Source organism: Stegostoma tigrinum, chromosome 14 (assembly GCF_030684315.1).
Source record: "Stegostoma tigrinum isolate sSteTig4 chromosome 14, sSteTig4.hap1, whole genome shotgun sequence".
Classification (NCBI taxonomy): Eukaryota; Metazoa; Chordata; class Chondrichthyes; order Orectolobiformes; family Stegostomatidae; genus Stegostoma; species Stegostoma tigrinum.
In genome coordinates this window covers 59,114,922-59,136,618 of record NC_081367.1, presented here as the reverse complement: position 1 = coordinate 59,136,618, position 21,697 = coordinate 59,114,922, and the positions used below count along the sequence as shown (strand labels likewise).

The 21,697-nt window shown below is 43.5% G+C and overlaps 1 protein-coding gene across 3 annotated transcripts in view; it reads right to left on the bottom strand.

Moving 5' to 3' along the window:
* Window positions 1-5,142: 5,142 nt before the first annotated feature.
* The window catches only part of LOC125457762 (interleukin-1 receptor accessory protein-like), a 42,472-nt gene continuing 25,917 nt past the window's right edge, over window positions 5,143-21,697 (bottom strand). For all 3 annotated transcript variants that reach the window (XM_059651193.1, XM_048542349.2, XM_048542350.2), the window contains 7 exons: window positions 19,623-19,791; window positions 19,440-19,511; window positions 18,770-18,896; window positions 15,581-15,729; window positions 12,901-13,044; window positions 12,107-12,250; window positions 5,143-8,883 (listed from right to left, as the gene is read on the bottom strand). In XM_059651193.1, coding sequence (XP_059507176.1) covers window positions 8,420-8,883; window positions 12,107-12,250; window positions 12,901-13,044; window positions 15,581-15,729; window positions 18,770-18,896; window positions 19,440-19,511; window positions 19,623-19,791 — 1,269 coding nt within the window. In that variant the 3' untranslated portion in view covers window positions 5,143-8,419. The remainder of the gene's footprint in view (window positions 8,884-12,106; window positions 12,251-12,900; window positions 13,045-15,580; window positions 15,730-18,769; window positions 18,897-19,439; window positions 19,512-19,622; window positions 19,792-21,697) is intronic.

Sequence of the window (21,697 nt, the reverse complement as noted above, 5' to 3'; positions counted from 1 at the left end):
ACATACAACCCAATGCCACTCTTAAAAGAAAGGTAGGTCTGTATTGCTAAATGCATTTTACTCAAAACAGTCCCCTTTCCCGTTATTGTTGGTCAGTCAAACCACAGCCATTTGTGGAAATCTGCTGACCAACACTGTTGGACCTTCCTTCAGATAAATGCAGAGAGGACTGGAACCTTTGGCCTGTGTTTTACAGGCTGTCTGCCAACAGGAAGTTGGGCGTACACCCATAGGGTCTGTCACCATCATTCAAGTGACTGGTGAGGTGCTAGCTGAAATCCTCATCCCAATGCCACTCAGATTCAAAAGCCAGGCAAGTTCAATCAACTCTGCCCTCCAAAGCTCAGAGAAGGATTTGGGATGGGGAGGGGAGACGTGTAGCCTCCATGAAAGGCTACACTTGGGTTGAATCCATTCATGACACTGTTGGGGTCCACTCACCTGATTGTAGGGGGTGATCCCCATGGTTCAGTGAAATCAGCTGCAAGTGACCAGCAGGAATCCGGTGAGATCTCGAAACGTGATAATGGGAACTCTCTGATGAAGGGTCTAGGCCCGAAACGTCAGCTTTTGTGCTCCTGAGTTGCTGCTGTGTTCATCCAGCTTCACACTTTGTTATCTGAGACCTCGAAACGTGTCCGAGACAGGTGCAGAATTGAAATGACAACTTCATTCTTAGAGGCCAGTTGCTGAGTCACTGTTTGTGGCCTTCCCACGATGATGAGCTGGAGATAATTACACCTCCCATCGCTTTGAGATACCTCATGTTAGACAGTCCGGGGAATGGCTCCCTGCAGAGAACTGACCGTTCGATCACTCATTCAATCACTTAGCGAAAATGTATGGAATGAATCCACATCGACTTCTGTTTCAAAATAGAGAAAGTCAAAGCAGAAACAGTTGGACACTGTTCAAGATGCATATGATACATCCTTCTTTAGCTGATGACTCGGGAATGAGGTTATTGTGTCTTTGTATGTGTAAGTCTGGGAGTGGAATGTTAATGTGAGGGAATAACACACAATCACAGACTGCGAACAGAGGGAAAGCACACGGTTAGAGACAGAGTGAAACTGCTTTTATTCTTTCAAACCAGAAGTAAAGTTTATCTTTTGAACTGAAAGTAAAGCTTTCTGGGCACCATCCCCATCAGATACGCCGAGAACAGGAATAGCACAGAGTTGGATAGACAGTAAAGCTCCCTCTACTCTTTTCAAACTGTACGTAAAGCTGCCTCTCGTCTATCCCCATCAAACATTCCCAGGATAGGTACAGCACAGGGTTAGATGCAGAATAAAGCTCCCTCTCTCTTTTCAACGTAAATCTCCTCTACTATCCAAATCAGACACTCCCAGCACGGGGTTAGCTACAAATTAAGATACTCCCCACTCACTTAAACTGAAATTAAAGCTCTCTCAACACGAGCATCGTTAAACACTCCCCTCAGAGCGACAGCATGACGTTAGATGGAGGCTTAATCACCCTCTACTCCTTTAAACTTAAAGTAAAACTTCCTCTGCACTGCCCCCATCTGAGGCAGCATGGGGCTAGACACAGGGTAAAGCTTCCATCATGTATTCAAACTAAACGCGAGAAAGAACATCCCATGTGCAGCAAAATTGTTATCCAATTTCCCATGCTAGCCTCTCTGATAGTCATCATTACATGCGGCACCGAATATCTCTGAACATTTAACATTAATGACAGATTAGAAGCATCATATTGCAGTGTCGTGCGTTCGTAGTAGCTTTAAAAAAAAACCCAGAAGTTCCTTCTGTGCAAAACGCAACAATTTTTGCCGCCTAAGGTGCTGCTTGGCCTGCTGTGTTCATGCAGCTCCACACGTTGTTACCCCACAACTGCCGCCTGTTGTGTTAAAATGGAAGTGTCGCTCGTGTAATTATTCCAGTCACCACTAGATGTCAGGGACGGTCCATCACTGGCTGTCATTTCAGCGCTGATTGATTCAAGGCTCTTTTAAATAGAAGATTGGTAGCTAGTGTTTCTCTGCCCTGTCTAGAGGATGCAGGTCAGAATTGCATGCAACAATGAGTTTACACTGACCAGGAACCTTTTTACACAAGTTTATCACAACTGTAAGACCATAAGACATAGGAGTGGAAGTAAGGCCATTCGGTCCATCAAGTCCACTCCGCCATTTAAATCATGGCTGATGGGCATTTCAACTCCACTTCCCTGCACTCTCCCCGTAGCCCTTGATTCCTTCTGAGATCAAGAATTTGTCGATCTCTGCCTTGAAGGCATCCAACGTCCCGGCCTCCACTGCACTCCGTGGCAATGAATTCCACAAGCCCACCACTCTCTGGCTGAAGAAATGTCGTCTCATTTCAGTTTTAAATTTACCCCCTCTAATTTTAAGGCTGTGCCCACAGGTCCTAGTCTCCCCACCTAACAGAAACAACGTCCTAGCGTCCACCTCTTCACGTCTTTTGAATGCTGTCCCCTGACAATAATTCCTAGGGCTTTGTAACCTTTTCAATAAATTTGCTAACAGGTGCTGCTGCTACAGCTGTTTTTCTAAAAAACCTGTACCATTGAATCTTTTGCTCTTCTTCCCCACTTGGTTTCTATTTTCTGAGGCGCAGGTGAATAATTTTACACAAAAAAACCTATCAAAGTGCATCACCCATACATTTATCCATGATGAAGGAAAAAGTAGCGAAGTGTTGGAAATGCTTGGCAGCTCAGGCAGCACTGACAGTGGCAGATCAGCAGCAATTAATTGGGGTACAGTGATCATACAAAAATGATGGTGGAGAGAGATGAGCTTCCCCCAGTGGGAATTAGCTCTGGAGTAAACAATTCCAGTTCATCTGGTCTCACCACAGCTGAATCACCTTAGTACAGGCAAGATTCCAATGAATCCCAGCTGTATACCCTCCAGTGCAAATACATCATTTCCATCATGTGGTGACCAGAACTGCACGTAGTAATCCAACTGGGGCCTAACTCATGTCATGTACAGCTCCATCATAGTCTCCTTGCTCTTTTATTCAATGCCTTGACAAAAAAGCACAGCCAACCTGTCTGTCTTCTTCCCAATCTCTTTATATTCCTGTCTTGCTGCCTTCCAGGATTCATGAATGTGGCCTACGCCTGATGATACAAGAGAATGTTGCAATTCTAACCTTGGAGGAAGTGGGAACCTTGGTCAGATATTGATGGTGTTCAGCCTTCACTAACGGGGTGCACAGAATGGGCATGTTTGGAGTGAAAACGCAATGCAGTTAGTCTCCAACACAGCAGGAATTTGGCAAGGCTGCAACATCAGCAATTATAGCCTCTCCGGCTCAGTAATCAGTTCCACAACTTCAGGGGCTGACCCAGTCCTTCATTTTATTGCATTTGTCTCCCAGTTATATCATGCCAAACATTTACACCTACTTCACATCTCAACCGCTCCTTCACCACCATTAGCACTGTCACAATCTGCTCCTCTATCTACAGCATGGAAACCACCATTTTCTAGTCCTTTTCAGTTTGGAAGAAGTATCATATCAGACTCAGAGAGTTGATTATATTTCACTTCCTTTAGTCATTGACAGACCTGCTAAGTTTCTTGAGGAAGGGTCACTCAATCCAAAATGTTAACTCTGATTGCTCTCGACAGATGCTGCCAGAGCTGTTGAGCTTTTCCAACAATTTCTTATGAGTTTCTCCAACATTTTGTTTTTGGTAAGCTCAGCTAAAGGTCATACAATGATACAGATCGGATTTTGAGACAATCCTCTGGTTGCACAGTTACCAGTAATGATGCCAGCTTTTTATTTCAGAATATTTTACTTCTCATTGAAATTTCCCAGTTAAATTTAAATTCATGTTTCCTTCCTTGCCTGAGCTTCCAGATTATGCGCCCTCTCACATAACCATAATGCTACTTTAAATCAGACTGCTATGGGTTGTGAACTAAAGTAGTTGGGTGAAGAAATGAATTGTGAATTAAGCAGGAGCTCACTGCATCTTGAACACTGCCTTGGAAACACTTTGCAATGAATAATAATGTGGTAGTGGTGACGTGTGCTAAGCCTGACGGTGATTCACAAGAACAAAGACAGAGAACGTTGGGGAAGCGCAACAAATTCTGAGGCAGAGCCAGATTTGAGACTGAGTTGAGGAGGAAAGTCTTCACCCAAAAGGTTGTGAATCTGTGGAATTTTCTGCCCAGCGAAGTAGCTGAGGCCACCTTGTTGAATGTTTTTAAGCAAAAGACAGACAGATTTTTGAACAGTAAAGGAATTAAGGGTTATGGTGAGGGAGGAGGTGAGTGGAACTGAGTCCAGGACAAGATGAAAGGCAAAGCAGGCTCGAGGGGCCAGTGGACCTACACCTGCTCCTATCTCTTATGTACTCAACTTCTTAAAGCAGGCAGCGATCTCTGGAGAGAGAAAAAGAATCAGTGTTCACGTTTTACATCCAGTATGACTCTTCTTCCGAAGAGAAATGTCTGAAGAAGGGTCACATGAATCAGAGAGGTTTAGAGGGAAAGGTACTGAATGCTGCAAAATGCGAACAGATCAACCTGGTCAATGCCAATGAGTTGAACCATTTTCATGCTGCATAACTAAGAGTTACTGGTCTTGAAACATTAATTTTGTTTTTCTCTCCACATATACTACCAGACCCACTAAGTTTCCCAATTGTTCTCTGTTTTGAACGTATAACTATGATACAGCCAGGAAGGGAAAGCAATCAGGGGTCCTCTAATCAAAATGCAGGGCAGTGTTCATGCCCTGAAATTGTTGAATCCCACATTGAGTGCCAGAGGTTGTAAAGTACCGAAGTGGAAGAAGAGAGATAACAAGGTGTAGAGCTGGACGAACACAGCAGGCCAAGCAGCATCAGGGGAGCAGGATGCCTGATGTTTTGGGTCTGGACGCGTCTTCAGAAATGGCATTTTTTTTTGAACAGTAAATCAAAATGATAATAAGCTTACTGTTATACGCACAACGTTATGGAAAGGTGGTGGCATAGCAGTAACATCACTTGAATAGTGACCCAGAAATCCAGGTTAACTCTCTTGGGATAACAAAGTGTGGAGCTGGATGAACACAGCAGGCCAAGAAGCATCAGATGCTTCTTGGCCTGCTGTGTTCATTCAGTTCCACACTCTGTTATCTCACATTCTCCAGCATCTGCAGTTCCCATTATTTCAAACTCTCTTGGGATGTCAGTCCAAATTACACCATTGACAGCTGGTGACATTTAAATTGGATGAACAAATATGGAACATAAAATTCAACTCAGCAATGTTACAGGGAAAGCATTGTCAATTATCACAAAACTCATCTGGTTCACTAATGTCCACCAACCTCACCCGGTCTGGATAAAATTATTACTTAAACTAACACTGCAAGCTCACAAAGCCAACCCGCCAAATCACCGACAGTTAACTAATGATTCAGTGCTCTGTGGTCACACATAAATATCAACCAACTGGTTACTTTACAATTGTTAAGTGAACCAAAAGGAGTGCAATATTCATGGCAAGTCTCAAATTCAACGTCACATCTTATAGCAAATAAAATAATAATCCACATTATTCAGATGCTCCATATGAAGTATTGTGTAAAAAATAAACTCATTTCTAAGATGTGAAAATGCTTAGAATGAACCTTTTTTGTGGTTTATTTTGAAAGTTAAAAAAAAAGAGGTTACGGAAAATTCACTGCAAACATTAGATTTTTTTCTTAAACAAGGCTTCCTTGAGTTCCTGAGACTGGTGAGAACAGCTTGCTTTACTGTAGATCCTGTAGCTGCTTGAACTTTGACGGGATGGACAGTGCCTTGGGTATCAGAAGTAACTGGGGTGGTGACGACTGTGTCTAGCTGATTGTTCCCATTCCTGAAAAGCAAAGATTCCTATTGCATTCAGGGCGAGACATATCTGCTGTTTGGAGAGTGACTGAAAGGACTACCTCGATTCTGTATTTTCTGAGCAAGCTTTGTCTGAAGGACCCGCAGAGTCAACTGTGCTTGATTAATGACTTGGCTGCACAAATAAAAACATCAGAGGCACAGACTTTGTGACACTGTATGTTTTATCTATTCTTTCTCAAGAATAACTCATGGGCCAAAGCACTTTTCTTTCAGACAATCAACCTCTGCAGAGGAATGTGTTTTTTTTTTTCTCTTCCTTTCACGAGAAGCTCATATTTTGGGGCTATTGAAAGGCATACATACTTCTATATTACTGACTCAATATGGTACTCAATTGTTGCATCTTCATTGAATAGCTGTAAGGGAAATCAGGAAGCTCAGCTGGCTGTTTAAGTGATGCAAACAGCTGGCGTTCAGTTCCTGTGCTGGCTGAGGTTACCATAAAGTGCTCTCCTTTTCAACCTTCCCCCTCACTTGAGGCATGATGACCCTCAGGCTAAACAACCGTCAGTCATGTCAGACCTGGTACCAGCCATACTGAATAAGATTGGTTTTGATAGTATAACCAAAAATTGTGTTCTTCCAACATTATGATTGGTTGAGATAATATACTTAATTACCCGTTTTCATAACTTTTTATTTTTTGCTGTGACCCAGAGTTGACAGTGAATAGCAAGTGTACTCCTCTGTCTCCATTGGCGCCACACTGTCCCAGTTACTACAACAAATATTAATCTCATTGGCTAAATAATTTGAATTCGATTTTCAGCAGCTTAGTGGCAAGGTGCAAAAACCAGAAGTTGCTGGAAATGCTCAGCAGGTCTGGCAGCATATGTGGAGAAAAAAAAAGTCAGAGCTAACGCATCGGGTCCGGTGACCCTTCCTCAGAACAGGTTACGGGACCAGAAATGTTAACGCTGATTTATTCCCCCCGCAGATGCTGCCAGATCTGCCGAGCTTTTCCAGCAAATTATTCTTTGACAAGGAGGCCTTGCTTATGGTCCACCAGCAGATCATCTGCCAGAAACTGGCCAAATCCATCATGTTCACTTGTCTTATTTGATTATTCAAAAAAAAAGGATGCCATTAGTTTGATCTCCAGGAATTCCACTCGCATTGGGCTAAGAAGGCTGCCAATTCAACTAGACACCATTCCTTTGTTTTTTGGGTTCCCTCTAAACCATTTCCCATTGCCTACCATTTATAGTAGGAACCTTTCTATTCAATGAGCCAGAAAGTCCTCAAGGGGCTTAATTTCTGTTCCACTATTTCACTAAGAAGCAATTGGCTCCTCTGCCTATAATACACAGTCCCCGCCTGCTGGTGAAGATCACCCCTTGAGTTCCTGGCTTAGCTGAAGCAGTATGACATTAGCAAACCATCAAAAATCTTCAGAGGACTGGAAATTCAAATTCCAAAACTGAAACTCCACCCACTTTTAAACATACTTGTTATCTGTCCAGTTAGAGATTATGAGAACGTAACCACAGCTGACATTTGACCAACAAATTCAACTATTGTCATTTGACCTCTCTCCATCCTTGAACAAAGGTTTAATTCTGACCCGGTCCAATTCTCCTATCTCCTTTCTGATTTCGTTCAGCAGGCAACACCAAAACACCGTGAATTGTCTCCACCTTGTTGAAATGTGGAAAGCAGAAACACAGACACAGAGTGGTGGAGGGGGGGAACAACTGTAGGGCAATGGAGTGATGGCTCAAGAGGGAAAGCATCATTCACATGCTTCTACTGTGGTTCTTTTGCTGTCCTTCATATCATGCCTGAATTGCGCTGGAAGCCACATCAGAGACATCAGGAACATCAACAGGAAGACAAGGAGGGGAGGTTTTCCCGAATGTATTCCTCAACACTGTGCTAGTACTCTACAGTGTCAAGTCAGGTATAGGGAAGAACAATCATGATGGCAACACTTTGGTGGAACATGAAGGTCATTTCCATCAGAGATGGTTCCAGAATCAAATTCATTTAACAGTCAACTTGAAGAGGCAGAGGCAGACTTCTGAAATGTGTTTGGCTGGTTGAATTTCTACAATGTCATTGGACAAAAAAGCAAATGCTGGCAGGATTACTGGTCTACTTAGAGACTGGCAAACAACAAGAACATAGTGAAAGCGAGGACACAATTGAAAATTCAGGGAGCACGGGATCAAATGCCCTTTAGAAGTCAAATCTTTTGGATAATGCTGCAAAGGAACGCTTGTCTTTGCTGTGCTTGGTAAGACAGAAGGAGATTGGAACAAAATATGCACAGGACATTAGTTCCAATTCCACCTCCTCACTATACTGCCACCGGTAAGCTATATATTACAAATGGTATGACGGCAGTTTGAAGATTTGATCTTTAAACTTTGTTCCATTCACTTATCCCCGGATTTGTACCATTTCGGAATCTTTGAAAAGGAGCATTGTCTATGGGAAGAATTTTATTGTTAAATAAGAAATTAATGTTCAACACATGGGGGATTTGGCTTCTTTTGTAGAGTATTCAACAATTGTTAAGTCATTGTTTGCTCTTTAAATCATGGATATTAAGACATTTGTTGGCAAGCGCGCAGTTCTTGGAAACAGAAGGATTGGGCAATTTTCCATCTTGGAGCAGTGAGTCACAATTGTCACATGCTGACCTCCTGCTCTTCCTTTCAGACCTCTGTGTTTTTCTTTTCGTGGGAAGGGCAACCCGGAGCTGCTTCCAGAATCGGCTCGTGGGATCTTGTGACCTCTCCCCTTCCCACTTGATGGTTGCCATCACCGCCTTCAGTCTCCTCAGCTCTGCCACGTGGTGGACTTTCTTCACTGGGATGAACTCCACCAATATAACTCGGATCTGCCCAGTGCTGGCCATGCGCTCAATGCCAGCCTTCAACTCTAAAAGAGCCTGTGTCCCATTCACCAGGTAATTTGGGCTCAGCACCACCAACAGCCTCCTGCTTTTCCAAATACAAGCCAATGTCTCGTCTGTAATGACTGAAATACAAAAAAAAGGCGTGTCAGGACTGAAAAAATGAATAATAAGTCAGTCAACATTCACAACAAACGCTGCCAGCCGAACACTACGCTTCTGTTATATGATGTTAAACAGTCTGAAGAGGCTGTTCAGCTAATCACCTCTAAGTCAAGCTATCTACACTTATCTTAATTCCTAGCACTCAGTCCCGTGTTTCAATATTAATGACAGTGTTATCTGTAACTTATACCAAACCACCTTGAACTCTCTGCATGATTCTGGTCTCCATAGTGTAAAAGGAAGTTTGAACAGTTTGAAGTGAATGGTGGAATGGCCTAGAGGAACTGAATGGCCTATGCCCTCTCCTGTTTTCCCGAGCTCCAGGAGAGCCTAGTTGTGATCGAAGAGCAGGCAATATTAATTGAACCAATTCCATTTTGATTTAATCCCCTTCCTCTTTCCCTACCCTTCACTCTTGTTACTGCTGCCCTGCCCTGGTGGGTGCACTGTGTTTTACTAACCGCTCTCTCTACCTGTTCCGCCATCTTCAATGACTTGTGCACATGTACACCCAGCCCCCTCCACTCTTTCATAAATGATCTTCTGACTAAAGTGCCTCATCTCTCGTTCCTCTGCATTGAGCTCCACCTGCCACGCACCTGGCCAAATGCCAACTTTCCAATGGCCTTCTGGAATTCCAAACTGTCCTCCTCACAGTTTATAATTCTTCCAAGTTTTCTGTAATCTGTAACCTTTGAAATCATCCCTTGCACACCAAGATCCAGATCATTTATACAATCAGAAAAAACAAGGGTTCCAAAAACTGCCACCTGGGGAGCTTGACTAGTCTCCAGCCAAAAATATCTATCACTCTCTGTTTCCTATTACTCAGCCAATTCTGTATCCACTTGAAGATCAGGTCATAGAATCCCTACAGTGTGGAAACAGGCCCATCTGCCCAATAAATCCACAGTGACCCTGAGCATCCCACCCAGACCCATCCCTGTTATAACCCACCTAATCTACACATCCCTGAACACTACGGGCAATTTAACACGGCCAATCCACCTAGCCTGCACATCTTTGGACTGTGGGAGGAAACCGGAGCACCCAGAGGAAACCCACGCAGACACAGGGAGTCTGTGCAAACTCCACACAGACAGACACAGTTTCCTGAGGCTGGAATCAAACTCAGGTTCCTGGCACAGTGAGGCAGCAGTGCTAACCACTGAGCCACCGTGCCGCAAGCATTCTCAAAGTTTGGTGTATTGGAATTTAAGTCATATCCGTCTTTGTACAGTCTAAACCTTTCTTGACAATAATCTTAGCATTTTTAGATAATAAAACAACTGAGGGTGCTGGAGATCTGAAACCTAAAAACAGAAACTGCCGGCAAAACTCAGCAGGTCTGGCAGCATCCGATGGGAATCATAGAATCCCTACAGTGTGGAAACAGGCCCTGCGGTCCAACAAGTCCACACTGAATCTCAAAGCATCCCACCCAGACCCATCCCCTTACAACCCACCTAATCTACACATCCCTATGGGCAATTTAGCATGGCCAATCCACCTAACCTACACATCTTTGGACTGTGGGAGGAAACTGGAGCACCAGAGGAAACCCATGCAGACACAGGGAGAATGTGAAAACTCCACAGAGACAGTTGCCCCGAGGCTGGAGTCGAACCTGGGACCCTGGCGCTGTGAGGCAGCAGTGCTAACCACTGAGACATCACGCCACCCTGAAGAAAGCAGAGTTGTGTTGAGTTCCGGTAAGGGTCACCAGACACTAAACATTAACTCTGCATTCTTCACGCAGATGCTGTATGACTTGCTGAGTGTCTCCAGCAAATCTGCTTTCATTTCATGTCTTCGCATATTTGTTGGAGTAAGTTTTATTTGAAATTAACTCATTTTTCTTTGCTGGCCAAAAGATACCTGTCTATGAATTATTTCTTGTATCAAAATTGATATAGACCGAGACTCTCACAATTATTTAAAATTCTCATTTGTTATGGCCAGTGGAGGAGTTTTATGAAAAGAAAAGTCAGTCAATCTGTGCAGATGTCCCCATCCTGACCTGAATTGGAAGAATAAACCAATGTGAAAAGATGGACTTGCAACTGTTCCCTCATTTACCAGCTAAATAATTACCTGATTAATGTTGGATGCTGATGTTTACACTGAACAGATACAGTTACAGCCCAGGTAAATAAAGCAACACCAACAAGAAAATAATTCTGTGTCCGAGTGTGTGAATAGTTTAAGCTGTGGATCTAAGAGGAGGGGGAAAAGGAAGAAGCAATCCCGAAAGGAAAGTTGAGCTTCAGTCTGAGAAACTGCAATCTTCAGTTTGCTCTCTGTTGTCCTACCTTACTTCGTGTGATTGGCAGAAAGAGGTGATCACAATTAGGCGGAAACACAGTGGGTGGTTAGAGAAGGGGATCTGGCATTCAAACAGGATCTTTTGTATCATGATCAGAAGCTGTCAAGCACATCCATTGGATTTTCCTGGGTAGAAGTATGGTATGTTTGCCTTTATTGGTCGGAGCACTGAGTGTAATAGCTGGAATGCCATGTTGCAGCTGTACAAGACATTAGTTAGGCCAATATTGGAATACCGCATTCAGTTCTGGTCTCCCTGCCTTAGGACAGGTGTTTTTCAACTTGAAAGGGATCAGAAAAGATTTACAAAGATGTTGCCGGGGCTGGAGGTTTTTAACCATAGGGAGAGGCTGAATAGACTGGGGCCATTTTCCCTGAAACATGGGAGGCTGAGGGATGGCCTTAGAGGTTCATAAAATCATATGGGGCATGGATAAGGTAAATAGCCATGGTCTTTTTCCCAGGGTAGGGACAGTCCAAAAATAGAATTTATACATTTCATGTGAGTTAGCAAGTTAGCAAGTGAGGGGCAAATTTCTCATGCAGAGGGTGGTGCGTGCATGGAAAGAGCTACTAGAAGATGTGGAGGAGGCTGGTATATTTACAGCATTTAAAAGGCATTTGGATGGGTACAGGTTTGAAAGGGACATGGGTTAAATGCTGGCGGATAAGACTAGATCAGTTTAGGATATCTGGTCAGCATGGATGAGTTGGACCGAAGGGTCTGTTCCTGTGTTGTACAACTCTTATGACTGTATGACCCTTGAGAGACACGGACTAGAGGGAAAAGGCTAGGGGAATACAGGAGCTCTAGAAGAAATAGCAGGAGGTGGTGATCTTGAAAGACGCTATACATACTTCCACCAGGCAAACTATCCCGGTCATAGATACAGACTTTGTATCCATATTCATTTTCTAGAACAGATTGCAGAGTGGTGAGGACAAACTCCTCTTCTTTGGAATTCCTTGCGTACGACATGTAGACATCAAACTCCTTCCCATCTGTAAAAAATTAGAGGGAGAAGGAAGCAGAGAGAAAAGCTTTAATGTGAATGCCTTGTGACAGCCGCATTTCCACATTCTGGTCAGACTCGGACGCGCACGCGGTATACACAGTGGATTAGCGATCCACAATCACTGAGTATTAATCCAATGCAGAACTGATAACAAGAACCCTCTGATGTTTCAATGCTGTAAAATGATTAATGTAGGGACTACAGCAGCCTGTATATAGTTCTGAAGTCATACCAGGCTCAAAACGTTAACTCTGTTAATCTACCATGTTGTTACTTTGTTTCAGATTTTCAGCATCCACAGTATTTTGCCTTTATTATAGTACAGAGGTTAGGCAGGTGAGTAGGGGGCACCAGGACAGAAATCAACTGCCCTGTACTAGGAAGAGGAAAGAGCGAGTTAGGATCTCGCTCTCTTGTCATACTAGTTACAATGCCCACACTTGGGGACAGGCTCTGGGTCACTAGGGTCCGCACTGTGTCAACTGACGGATGAAAAGCCATCACTTCTTTGGAAAATGTTGGATATCAGGGACTCCAATTTCCTGGATCCACTCAATGGGAATTCTGAACATGACACATAGATACATCATGTCACAGGTACAGCTCAACAATCATCCTACTGCAGGCTTCCCTCACCTCCCACTGTCTCATCGGCTCCAAAGTACAGTCGGTAAAGCAATATGATCTCGATCCACCAAAAGTGGTAGACAATGACTGAAGTGACCAGTATCAACAGCGTAACTCCAAAGGCACATCCAAGTTCGACTGCATAATTAGGAGCTGGTAACAAATGATAAAAGGTTGTTAGAAGGAAAACAAAAGTACGAAAATAACACTTAATACCCCCAGAACATCCAGAAGTCCTTAATATTATTCAACTAAGCCTAACATGGAAAACAGTAAAAAGATAGGGTGACATGATGGCTTGGTGGTTCGCACTGCTGCCTTACAGTACAGGGAGCAGGCTCAAGTCCACCCTCCAGAAACTGTCTGTGGGGAGTCTGCACATTCTCCCTACGTTTTGGTGCTCCAGTTTCCTCCCACAGTCAAAAAAGTGTGCAGGTTGGGTGGATTGGCCATTAGAAATGCAGGGTAGGAGATGGGTCTGGATAGGACGCTCTTCAGAAGGTTGGTATGGACTCGATGGGCCAAATAGACAGTTTCCACAGTGTACAGAATCTATAATTACAAACTTTTATCCATTCACTATATGGGCACTGCAGGCTAGGTGAGAATTTATTGCCTGTCCCTAATTATCCAGGAGGATACTTTCAAGGTCAATCTTTTTTTAGATTCCCTACAGTGTGGAAACAGGCCTTTCGGCTCAACAAGTCCACACCGTCCCTTGAAGCATCCCACCCAGACCCATCCCCCTATAAGCCACACACCCCTGAACACTGGGCAATTTAGCATGGCCACTCCACCTAGCCTGCATACGTTTGGACTGTGGGAGGAAACCAGAGCATCCGGAGGAAACCCACGCAGTCACAGGGAGAATGCGCAAACTCCACACAGACAGTCGCCCGAGGCTGGAATTGAACCCGGGTCCCTGGCGCTGTGAGGCTGCAGTGCTAACCACTGAGCCACCGTGCCACCCTAATATTGTGGTGAGTCAGGAGTCACACGTAGGCCAGGCCAGGTAGACAGCAATTTCCTTCTGCCTTCTTAATAGCCTTCTGAATAAACTTAAAATTAGTACTTTGACATTACAGCTCTTGTCTAGGACCACTAACACTGTGTCATCTCTCATCAATCCTCCTAAACTCTATCCTCCACTCAGGCCTCTCAAAACTCCTCATTGTTTTCAGAGATTGACTTTTTGTCAACTTGAAATGTTAACTTTGTTTCTGTCTCCACGGCTGCTGCCAGACCAGTTAAGTACTTTCCGCTCCCATTTCAGATTTCCAAATTCCATGGTATTTGCTTTTCCACTGAGCAGTTTACACTCCCTTGACTCCCATTCCAATGCCCTTTCTCACTATCTTTGTTTCTTCAGTGAAGTTAGCGATCCTGTGGAATCACCAACTTGGCTGACTCCAATTGATCAGGAAATTTAATATTCTGATGGGTAATTCCCCAAACCTGGAACGTCACACTATCAGAGAATTCAGAGGACTCTGCTGCATTAAGTGAAAGAAGTTAATTAGGAGAAGTTCAACTGTTAAAAACCTCAGTCTATGTCTCAATTCAATGGATCCACCCCACAACCTTACAAAACCCAAATCAAGACTTGATAGGATAATAAAATGTGAGGCTGGATGAACACAGCAGGCCAAGCAGCATCTCAGGAGCACAATGCCAAGAAGATGCTGCTTGGCCTGCTGTGTTCATCCAGCCTCACATTTTATTATCTTGGAATTCTCCAGCATCTGCAGTTCCCATTATCTCTCAAGACTTGATAGGACCCCACTCTCACCCCAGACCTGATAAAACTCCCCTCAACACTCGGGCCTTAGTGTCACATTCCACGCCCCCCCACCACAACCCCGCTGCCCCATTCAACACCTCAACCCACCCTTGCATCCAACAGCACCTTCTCACCCCAGGAGCCCAACAGTCCCCTTCGATCACAAGATACTCCAAAGCCAACAAAAGGATGTGTGAAGTGCAGTCAACAGTCTAAAATGCCTTGAACAATATGCACTCAGCAAGATGGTAAATGAACAAATAGCTACTTTTCACGACATGAGGGTCAGGGTGCCACAGACAACTCTTCTTTTTTCTTGGAAGGAGAGTTATTGAACCTTTTACCTCGACCTGAGCAGGACAGACAGGATACTGGCGCAGCTTCTGCCTGAAAGATGGCAGTGCAACACTCCATCACTACTGACCTACAGGCAACACGGTAGCTCAGTGGTTGGCATGGTTATCCCACAGCATCAGGGACCCCAACCTTGGGTGACTGTGCAGACTCCATACAGAGAGATATGTAGTGTCTGCGTGGTGTTCCTCCCACAGTCCAAAGACGAGCAGGTTAGATGGATTGGCCATGTTAAATTGCCCCTTAGAGTCCAGGGATATGTAGCCATGGTAGATGCAGGGTTATGGGGATTGGATAGGGCTTGGATCTGGGCAAGACAGTCTTCCGAGGGTTGGTGCAGAGTCAGTGGGCCAATGGCCTCTTTCCACACTGTAGGAATTCTATGATTATAAATAACTATGTGCTCATGTCCTTGAAATGGAACTTGAATCCGTGATCTTGTTTTAGTTGGAAGAGTTTAAAAAGATTACACTAGAAATATTGTAGGCACTGAATCAGATTAAAGCAAGTAGAGCGCTAAGGTCCCCTGACATGTTTTTAGTAAAGTGTGGATACCTTTCCAGGCTAAAGTCACTTGTACACTGGTCAGGCCTTTGCTGTTTTGTCCAAAGCAGGTGTAGTTCCTTTGGAGGTCACTAGAGGTCATGATTTTGATGCTTATTGTGTTTGTAATGACTTTGTCCTTGAGCTTCAACAACTCTTCACTGCAACAAGAGGTGAGAATTAAGTATCCTGGTAGTTACCAAGTCTGGGCTTCAGAGATGATGGGAACTGCAGATGCTGGAGAATCCAAGCTAATGAAGTGTGAAGCTGGATGAACACAGCAGGCCAAGCAGCATCTCAGGAGCAGAAATGATGATGCTTTGGGCCTAGACCCTTCATCAGAGAGGGGGATGGGGAGAGGGAACTGGAATAAATAGGAAGAGAGGGGGAGGCGGACCGAAGATGGAGAGTAAAGAAGATAGGTGGAGAGAGTATAGGTGGGGAGGTAGGGAGGGGATAGGTCAGTCCAGGGAAGACGGACAGGTCAAGGAGGTGGGATGAGGTGGTAGGTAGGAAATGGAGGTGCGGCTTGAGGTGGGAGGAAGGGATGGGTGAGAGGAAGAACAGGTTAGGGAGGCAGAGACAGGCTGGGCTGGTTTTGGGATGCAGTGGGGGGAGCGGACGAACTGGGCTGGTTTTGGGATGCGGTGGGGGAAGGGGAGATTTTGAAGCTGGTGAAATCCACATTGATACCATTGGGCTGCAGGGTTCCCAAGCAGAATGAACAACTGCACATCCCAGTCGCGAACCATTTTAACTCCCCCTCCCATTCCTCAGACGACATGTCCATCATGGGCCTCCTGCAGTGCCACAATGATGCCACCCGAAGGTTGCAGGAACAGCAACTCATATTCTGCTTGGGAACCCTGCAGCCCAATGGTATCAATGTGGACTTCACCAGCTTCAAAATTTCCCCTTCCCCCGCCGCATCTCAAAACCAGCCCAGTTCGTCCCCTCCCCCCACTGCATCCCAAAACCAGCCCAGCCTGTCTCCGCCTCCCTAATCTGTTCTTCCTCTCACCCATCGCTTCCTCCCACCTCAAGCCGCACCTCCATTTCCTACCTACTAACCTCATCCCACCTCCTTGACCTGTCCGTCTTCCCTGGACTGACCTATCCCCTCCCTACCTCCCCACCTATACTCTCCTCTCCACCTATCTTCTTTTCTCTCGATCTTTGGTCCACCTCCCCCTCTCTCCCTATTTATTCCAGGACCCTCTCCCCATCCCCCTCTCTGATGAAGGGTCTAGGCCCAAAACGTCAGCTTTTGTGCTCCTGAGATGCTGCTTGGCCTGCTGTGTTCATCCAGCTTCACACTGTTATCTGGGCTTCAGACCAGCTTCCTTTTCCTCTGTAGCAAATAAAAGATAAACAACACAGGAATGTTGGGTTTTGAACAAGCAGCATGTGTGTGTTGATCCATGTGCATGAGGAGGTTTAGTCATCAACTTGTCAGTATTACTGAAGCCACAACTGTAAACTAGTATGTGTCAGAGAACAAACTTTCTTTTGATGTGGTCTTGCTCAAGCTTTCGTACAAATTCAAAACTGAAAGAACTGCAGATGCTGTAAATCAGGAACAAAAGCAAAGTTGCTGGAGAAGCTTGGCAGACCCTTCCTCAGGGTCACTGGATCCGAAACGCTAACTCTGTTTTTGCTTCCCTTCACAGATGCTGCCAGACCTGCTGATCTTCTCCAGCAACTTTGTTTTTCTTTCCTATAACTTTGGTGTCTGTTGACACAGCAATTTTTCACAGTCTGACCACTAGGAAGAGGTGCGGAGCAAGTTGCTGAAATTTCCTTAACAACCCACATACCATCTTGCACAAGAATTTGCATTGAATGATTTGATCACTGGCAATCTTATTTTTATTCAAAAATGTTGTGCTGAAAATTGTATTGCTTTTTTCAATTTGAATTAAATTTGACGGTTCTACGCAAATGTATTTGCATAAATATTCAATTAAATATTTTCTATTTTTCAGTGCAGCAGGAAAGTGTCCATAATTCTTTAGTGTCCAGGAACATAGTTTCTGATGAGGGGTCTCATACATAAATAAGTGCACTGGACAGCATCTTTCCTTGGAAGAATCTTGAAGACAAAATTATTAAGACAATTTCTCCCTTCTCAAAATGGTATTACTGCCATGTGCCCATCATAAAACCATAAGAGTTAGGAACAGGAGTAGGCCATTCAGCCCCTCGAGTCTGCTCTTCAATAGGATCATGGCTGATCTGATCATTTTTACATCTGCTTTCCTGCCCTTTCCCTGTGACCTTAGATTCTTAATCACTAGAGGAGTCAATCATAGCCTTAAATATACACAAGGATTCCACCCCCACAGTTTGCTGTGGCAAGGAGTTCCACAGACTCACCTCTGGCAGAAGAAATTCCTCCTTGTCTCAGTCTTAAATTGCCCTTTAATACAGAGGCTGTGTCCTCTGGTTTAGACTTTCCATGAGGAGAAACAGAAGTAACTGTTGCCTCAAAAGTCATGTGCTTGTATTCAGCTGGAAGATTGTAACCTGAACGGCTCAGAGCTTGCTGCTCTTTAGCCTTCCCATCACATACAGCCTATTGATGAATGTTATTCAAAGGGCACCTGGATAACACCCCTGAACTTGTGTGAAGCTTGAAGAATACATTCTAGAGCATAACTTCAAAACAACATGAATCAATGATAACACAGCAGGCCAGGCAGCATCAGAGGAGCAGGAAAGTTGACATTTTGGGTTGGGGCCCTGCTTCAGAATTTCTGAAGATTTCTGAAGAAGGGTCCAAACTCGAAACGTCAACTTTCCTGCTCCTCTGATGCTGCCTGGCCTGCTGTGTTCCTCCAGCTCCACACTGTGACTCCAGCATCAGCAGTTCTTACTATCTCAATGTAAGAGAATGAGCAAGTTTTCAGAAAGGAATTTTTCCACTCTTACCAAACACCTACACAAATTTCTGAAAACTCACTTTTCCTAGTATATCAAACCCGGGGCTGTTGCCTCTCTTGGTGGCAAGGCCCGCCTAGGCAAACTGACTTTTGAATCAGAGTAAAAATTGAAGCAATTGGTTTTGGTTGCAACATGGATTTTAGAATTTCCCAATCTCTTGCCTGACCTTGGCTAATTCCACCCAGGATGTATCAGTGTGACAGCCAGAAGCTATATTTTTAATAAGTGGAAACCCACCTTCAGGTGGTTCAAAAGTACCTCTGAAATATTTTTATTGCTGGAGTTAGGTCCTTTGCATGTTGTCCATTGACAGTCCACCAGAGATTTGTGGGTGAATTCTGGATACAATGGAAGTACATCCTACATGTTAAATTTACTTCCTGACCTAGTCAGAAATTGAAAATAACATTTAATAAGTGCAATGTCACAATCTGATAAACATATCAATCTCTCCCACAAACAAAGGTAACTTTACTTTCACATGTTTATTCTGTGGTCTCTATTTGCAAACGAAGGCCATTTTTGTGGCCAAAATGTGACATTTGAGTATGTCATAATTTCAGTAAAATTTCTTGTAGTACTTTTCATCAAAAGGTAAAAAAGTGTTATTGAAAGTTCTGTATGGGCCACACAGCTTCCATCCACAAAGATGAACTTTCTTTTGACACAGTCTAGTTTGTGCTTTCCTGCCCGCAGTACAACATGGTAATTTACAACGTCAAGAGGCACTAAGTAATTACAGGCTGACTATTGGGAGGACATGTGAAACAGGTTGCTGAAATCTTTTTTACAAATCGCTTGCCATCTTGTACAAGATCTTGCATTGATCAACTTGATCACTGACAATTTACAGCTGCATTATTTAAATTACCTCACGCTGCTAAAATTTTGCAAAAACCAAACACAAAAGGCAAAAGACCTCACTCACCATGTTCCACTTTAATCTGTTGATCAAACTTTGGCAAAATTAAAACCGGTGCCTTCAGTTCCTGTTGGCTAGCTGTGGTCAAACAAATATCTCAAATTAAGATAAGAATCATCAACCTGATAATTAGCCCAAGGTTCTGGGACCAAGAAAGAAATTGTGCACTAGGTCAAAAGGAAGATTTACCACAAATCGAGACGATGACGGTTCTGGTCAGACTGTAAGGCCGTTCCCCTTGTGTCATTGTTGTGATACAAGTGTATTCTCCTTTGTGGTATTCTCTTACAATTGAGAATACCAGTTTACCCTCAATCTCTCTCACCATGTCCACCACATTCTCAACTCTACAACACCCCTAAAAGTGGAAAAGAAAGAAAGAAATAAAGGCCAAAACAAATAACATCAGGTTGTTTCTCATTTATACCCATTAAAACTGAAAATTGATATTGTCTAATCACATACTAGTCACAAAAATGTAGCCATCTCGGATCACCCAAATTCACTATTCTCAAAAAGGGACCTTGACGATCTAAAGAGACTAAAGCAGCAGGGATAGAGAAGTACCATCACCTCCAAGTCAGATACTCCAACCTGAATTATAATTATAAATTCTTTGCACTTTCACTGTGATGATACAAGGCTCCCTTGCCAGCTGTACAGCAGTGGTTCAAGAAGGTGACTCAAGGCCACCTTCTCAAGGATAAATAGAGACGCCATTAAAAAAGAAGGTCTCATCACTAACTCTCTCACATACCAATTCAGTTTTTTAAAAAATATTGTGAGCAACATGGTTTAAAGAAAAGAAAAAGTACACAACATCAAGTAAACTATGAGACCATTGAGGGCAGGAATGAAACTGGTTTCAGGAAACTGCATGCAAGGATAAGCACATTAATAGAAATGTCATGCATATGATTGAATCAGTCTCAGACAACGACCAAGAGGAGGAACAGAGTCAGTGTCTCAGGAACAGAGCTCATAGACAGCACTGAAGACATTGGGTTTTAGTCTTTGCGGAACTTAGCAGCAGGAAATTTCTGCTCCTTAAGAAATTGTAGATTCATGAAACAATTACAGGTAGCAGAGTTGGCTGTGTGAGGCAGAGTAGGGTACTGGCAGCATACATTGGAACCAACAATGTCTGAAGTATCCATTTACATGTTGAATGCAGAAGAGAGCAACCAAGTTTATATTGGTACAGGAGTCTTCCTAAAGTTTAGGAGACTTCAGCCTCAAGGAGGCATTCCACCTGAACATTGGATAAAATGCTTAAATGAGCAGTAAATGTAAACTTGAAACAATTTTCTATAAGTAAATGTAACTCCTTTTAAAGGAAGAATGTAACAGTCAGACACAAGCATTGGTGAAACAATAATGTGGATTCTATGTTTGAAGCCTACATGCAGATAATATTCACTAGATCATGTTACGTACCAGACCAAACCCCTTCAAATATATAAAAGGATAGCTTGGACCTTATTTTTTAAAACTTACTTAAAGGCAAGCGTAAGGTGCTGTGTTCCCGGTATAATTCGGTTGAACATACTACTCAGCTTCAAGCAAAACGTACATTATTCTTACCTCCGGTTAAAACAAAAGGAAGGATTGGTCTAACTTGAACTTTACTGGAAAACTTAACAGAATAATAGATTAATTAACTACTCAACAGAAATTTTACAATCTAGTAAAATATAACATAAACACACCCTTAGAAAAAGCAGATTCAGTAAAACAGACTATTTCACATGTGATTCTGGCAGCAGAGAGAGCCCAAGCTTCTGGCTGTCGCAACTTCCACAAGCAGCTTCAAAACTCAATAACCACTTAAAGGTAAACCAAAGCCCAGATTCTGTGAGAGCCTGACTCCACCCATTCATGCTGCTTCTAATGCTCCAAAAATAAAACACAAGGATTCACAGGCTGTTGACTGTATTGGCTTGGAACTGACCCCTCATTACCCTTGTCTCAACCTCTCTTCTTGGAAAAATAAAATGCAACTCTTAAAGCCACAGTATTATCAATCATCACATATGATCTCTATCATTGTTACTTCAGATTGCTTGGTAAATCAAAAATCTGAAACATTAAATTTTGTTGAGTTGTGCAAGCTAATCGTTCTGAAGGGGCTAATATTTCTGTTACATTACCTTATTCTACGGATGTTGTACAGTCGCTGGGTGGAGGCAGGAAGTTCTACATTATCTCTCAGAGGAATATCTGTACTGGCTCCCTTAGGTCCTGGTAATATGCCTGACCTAATG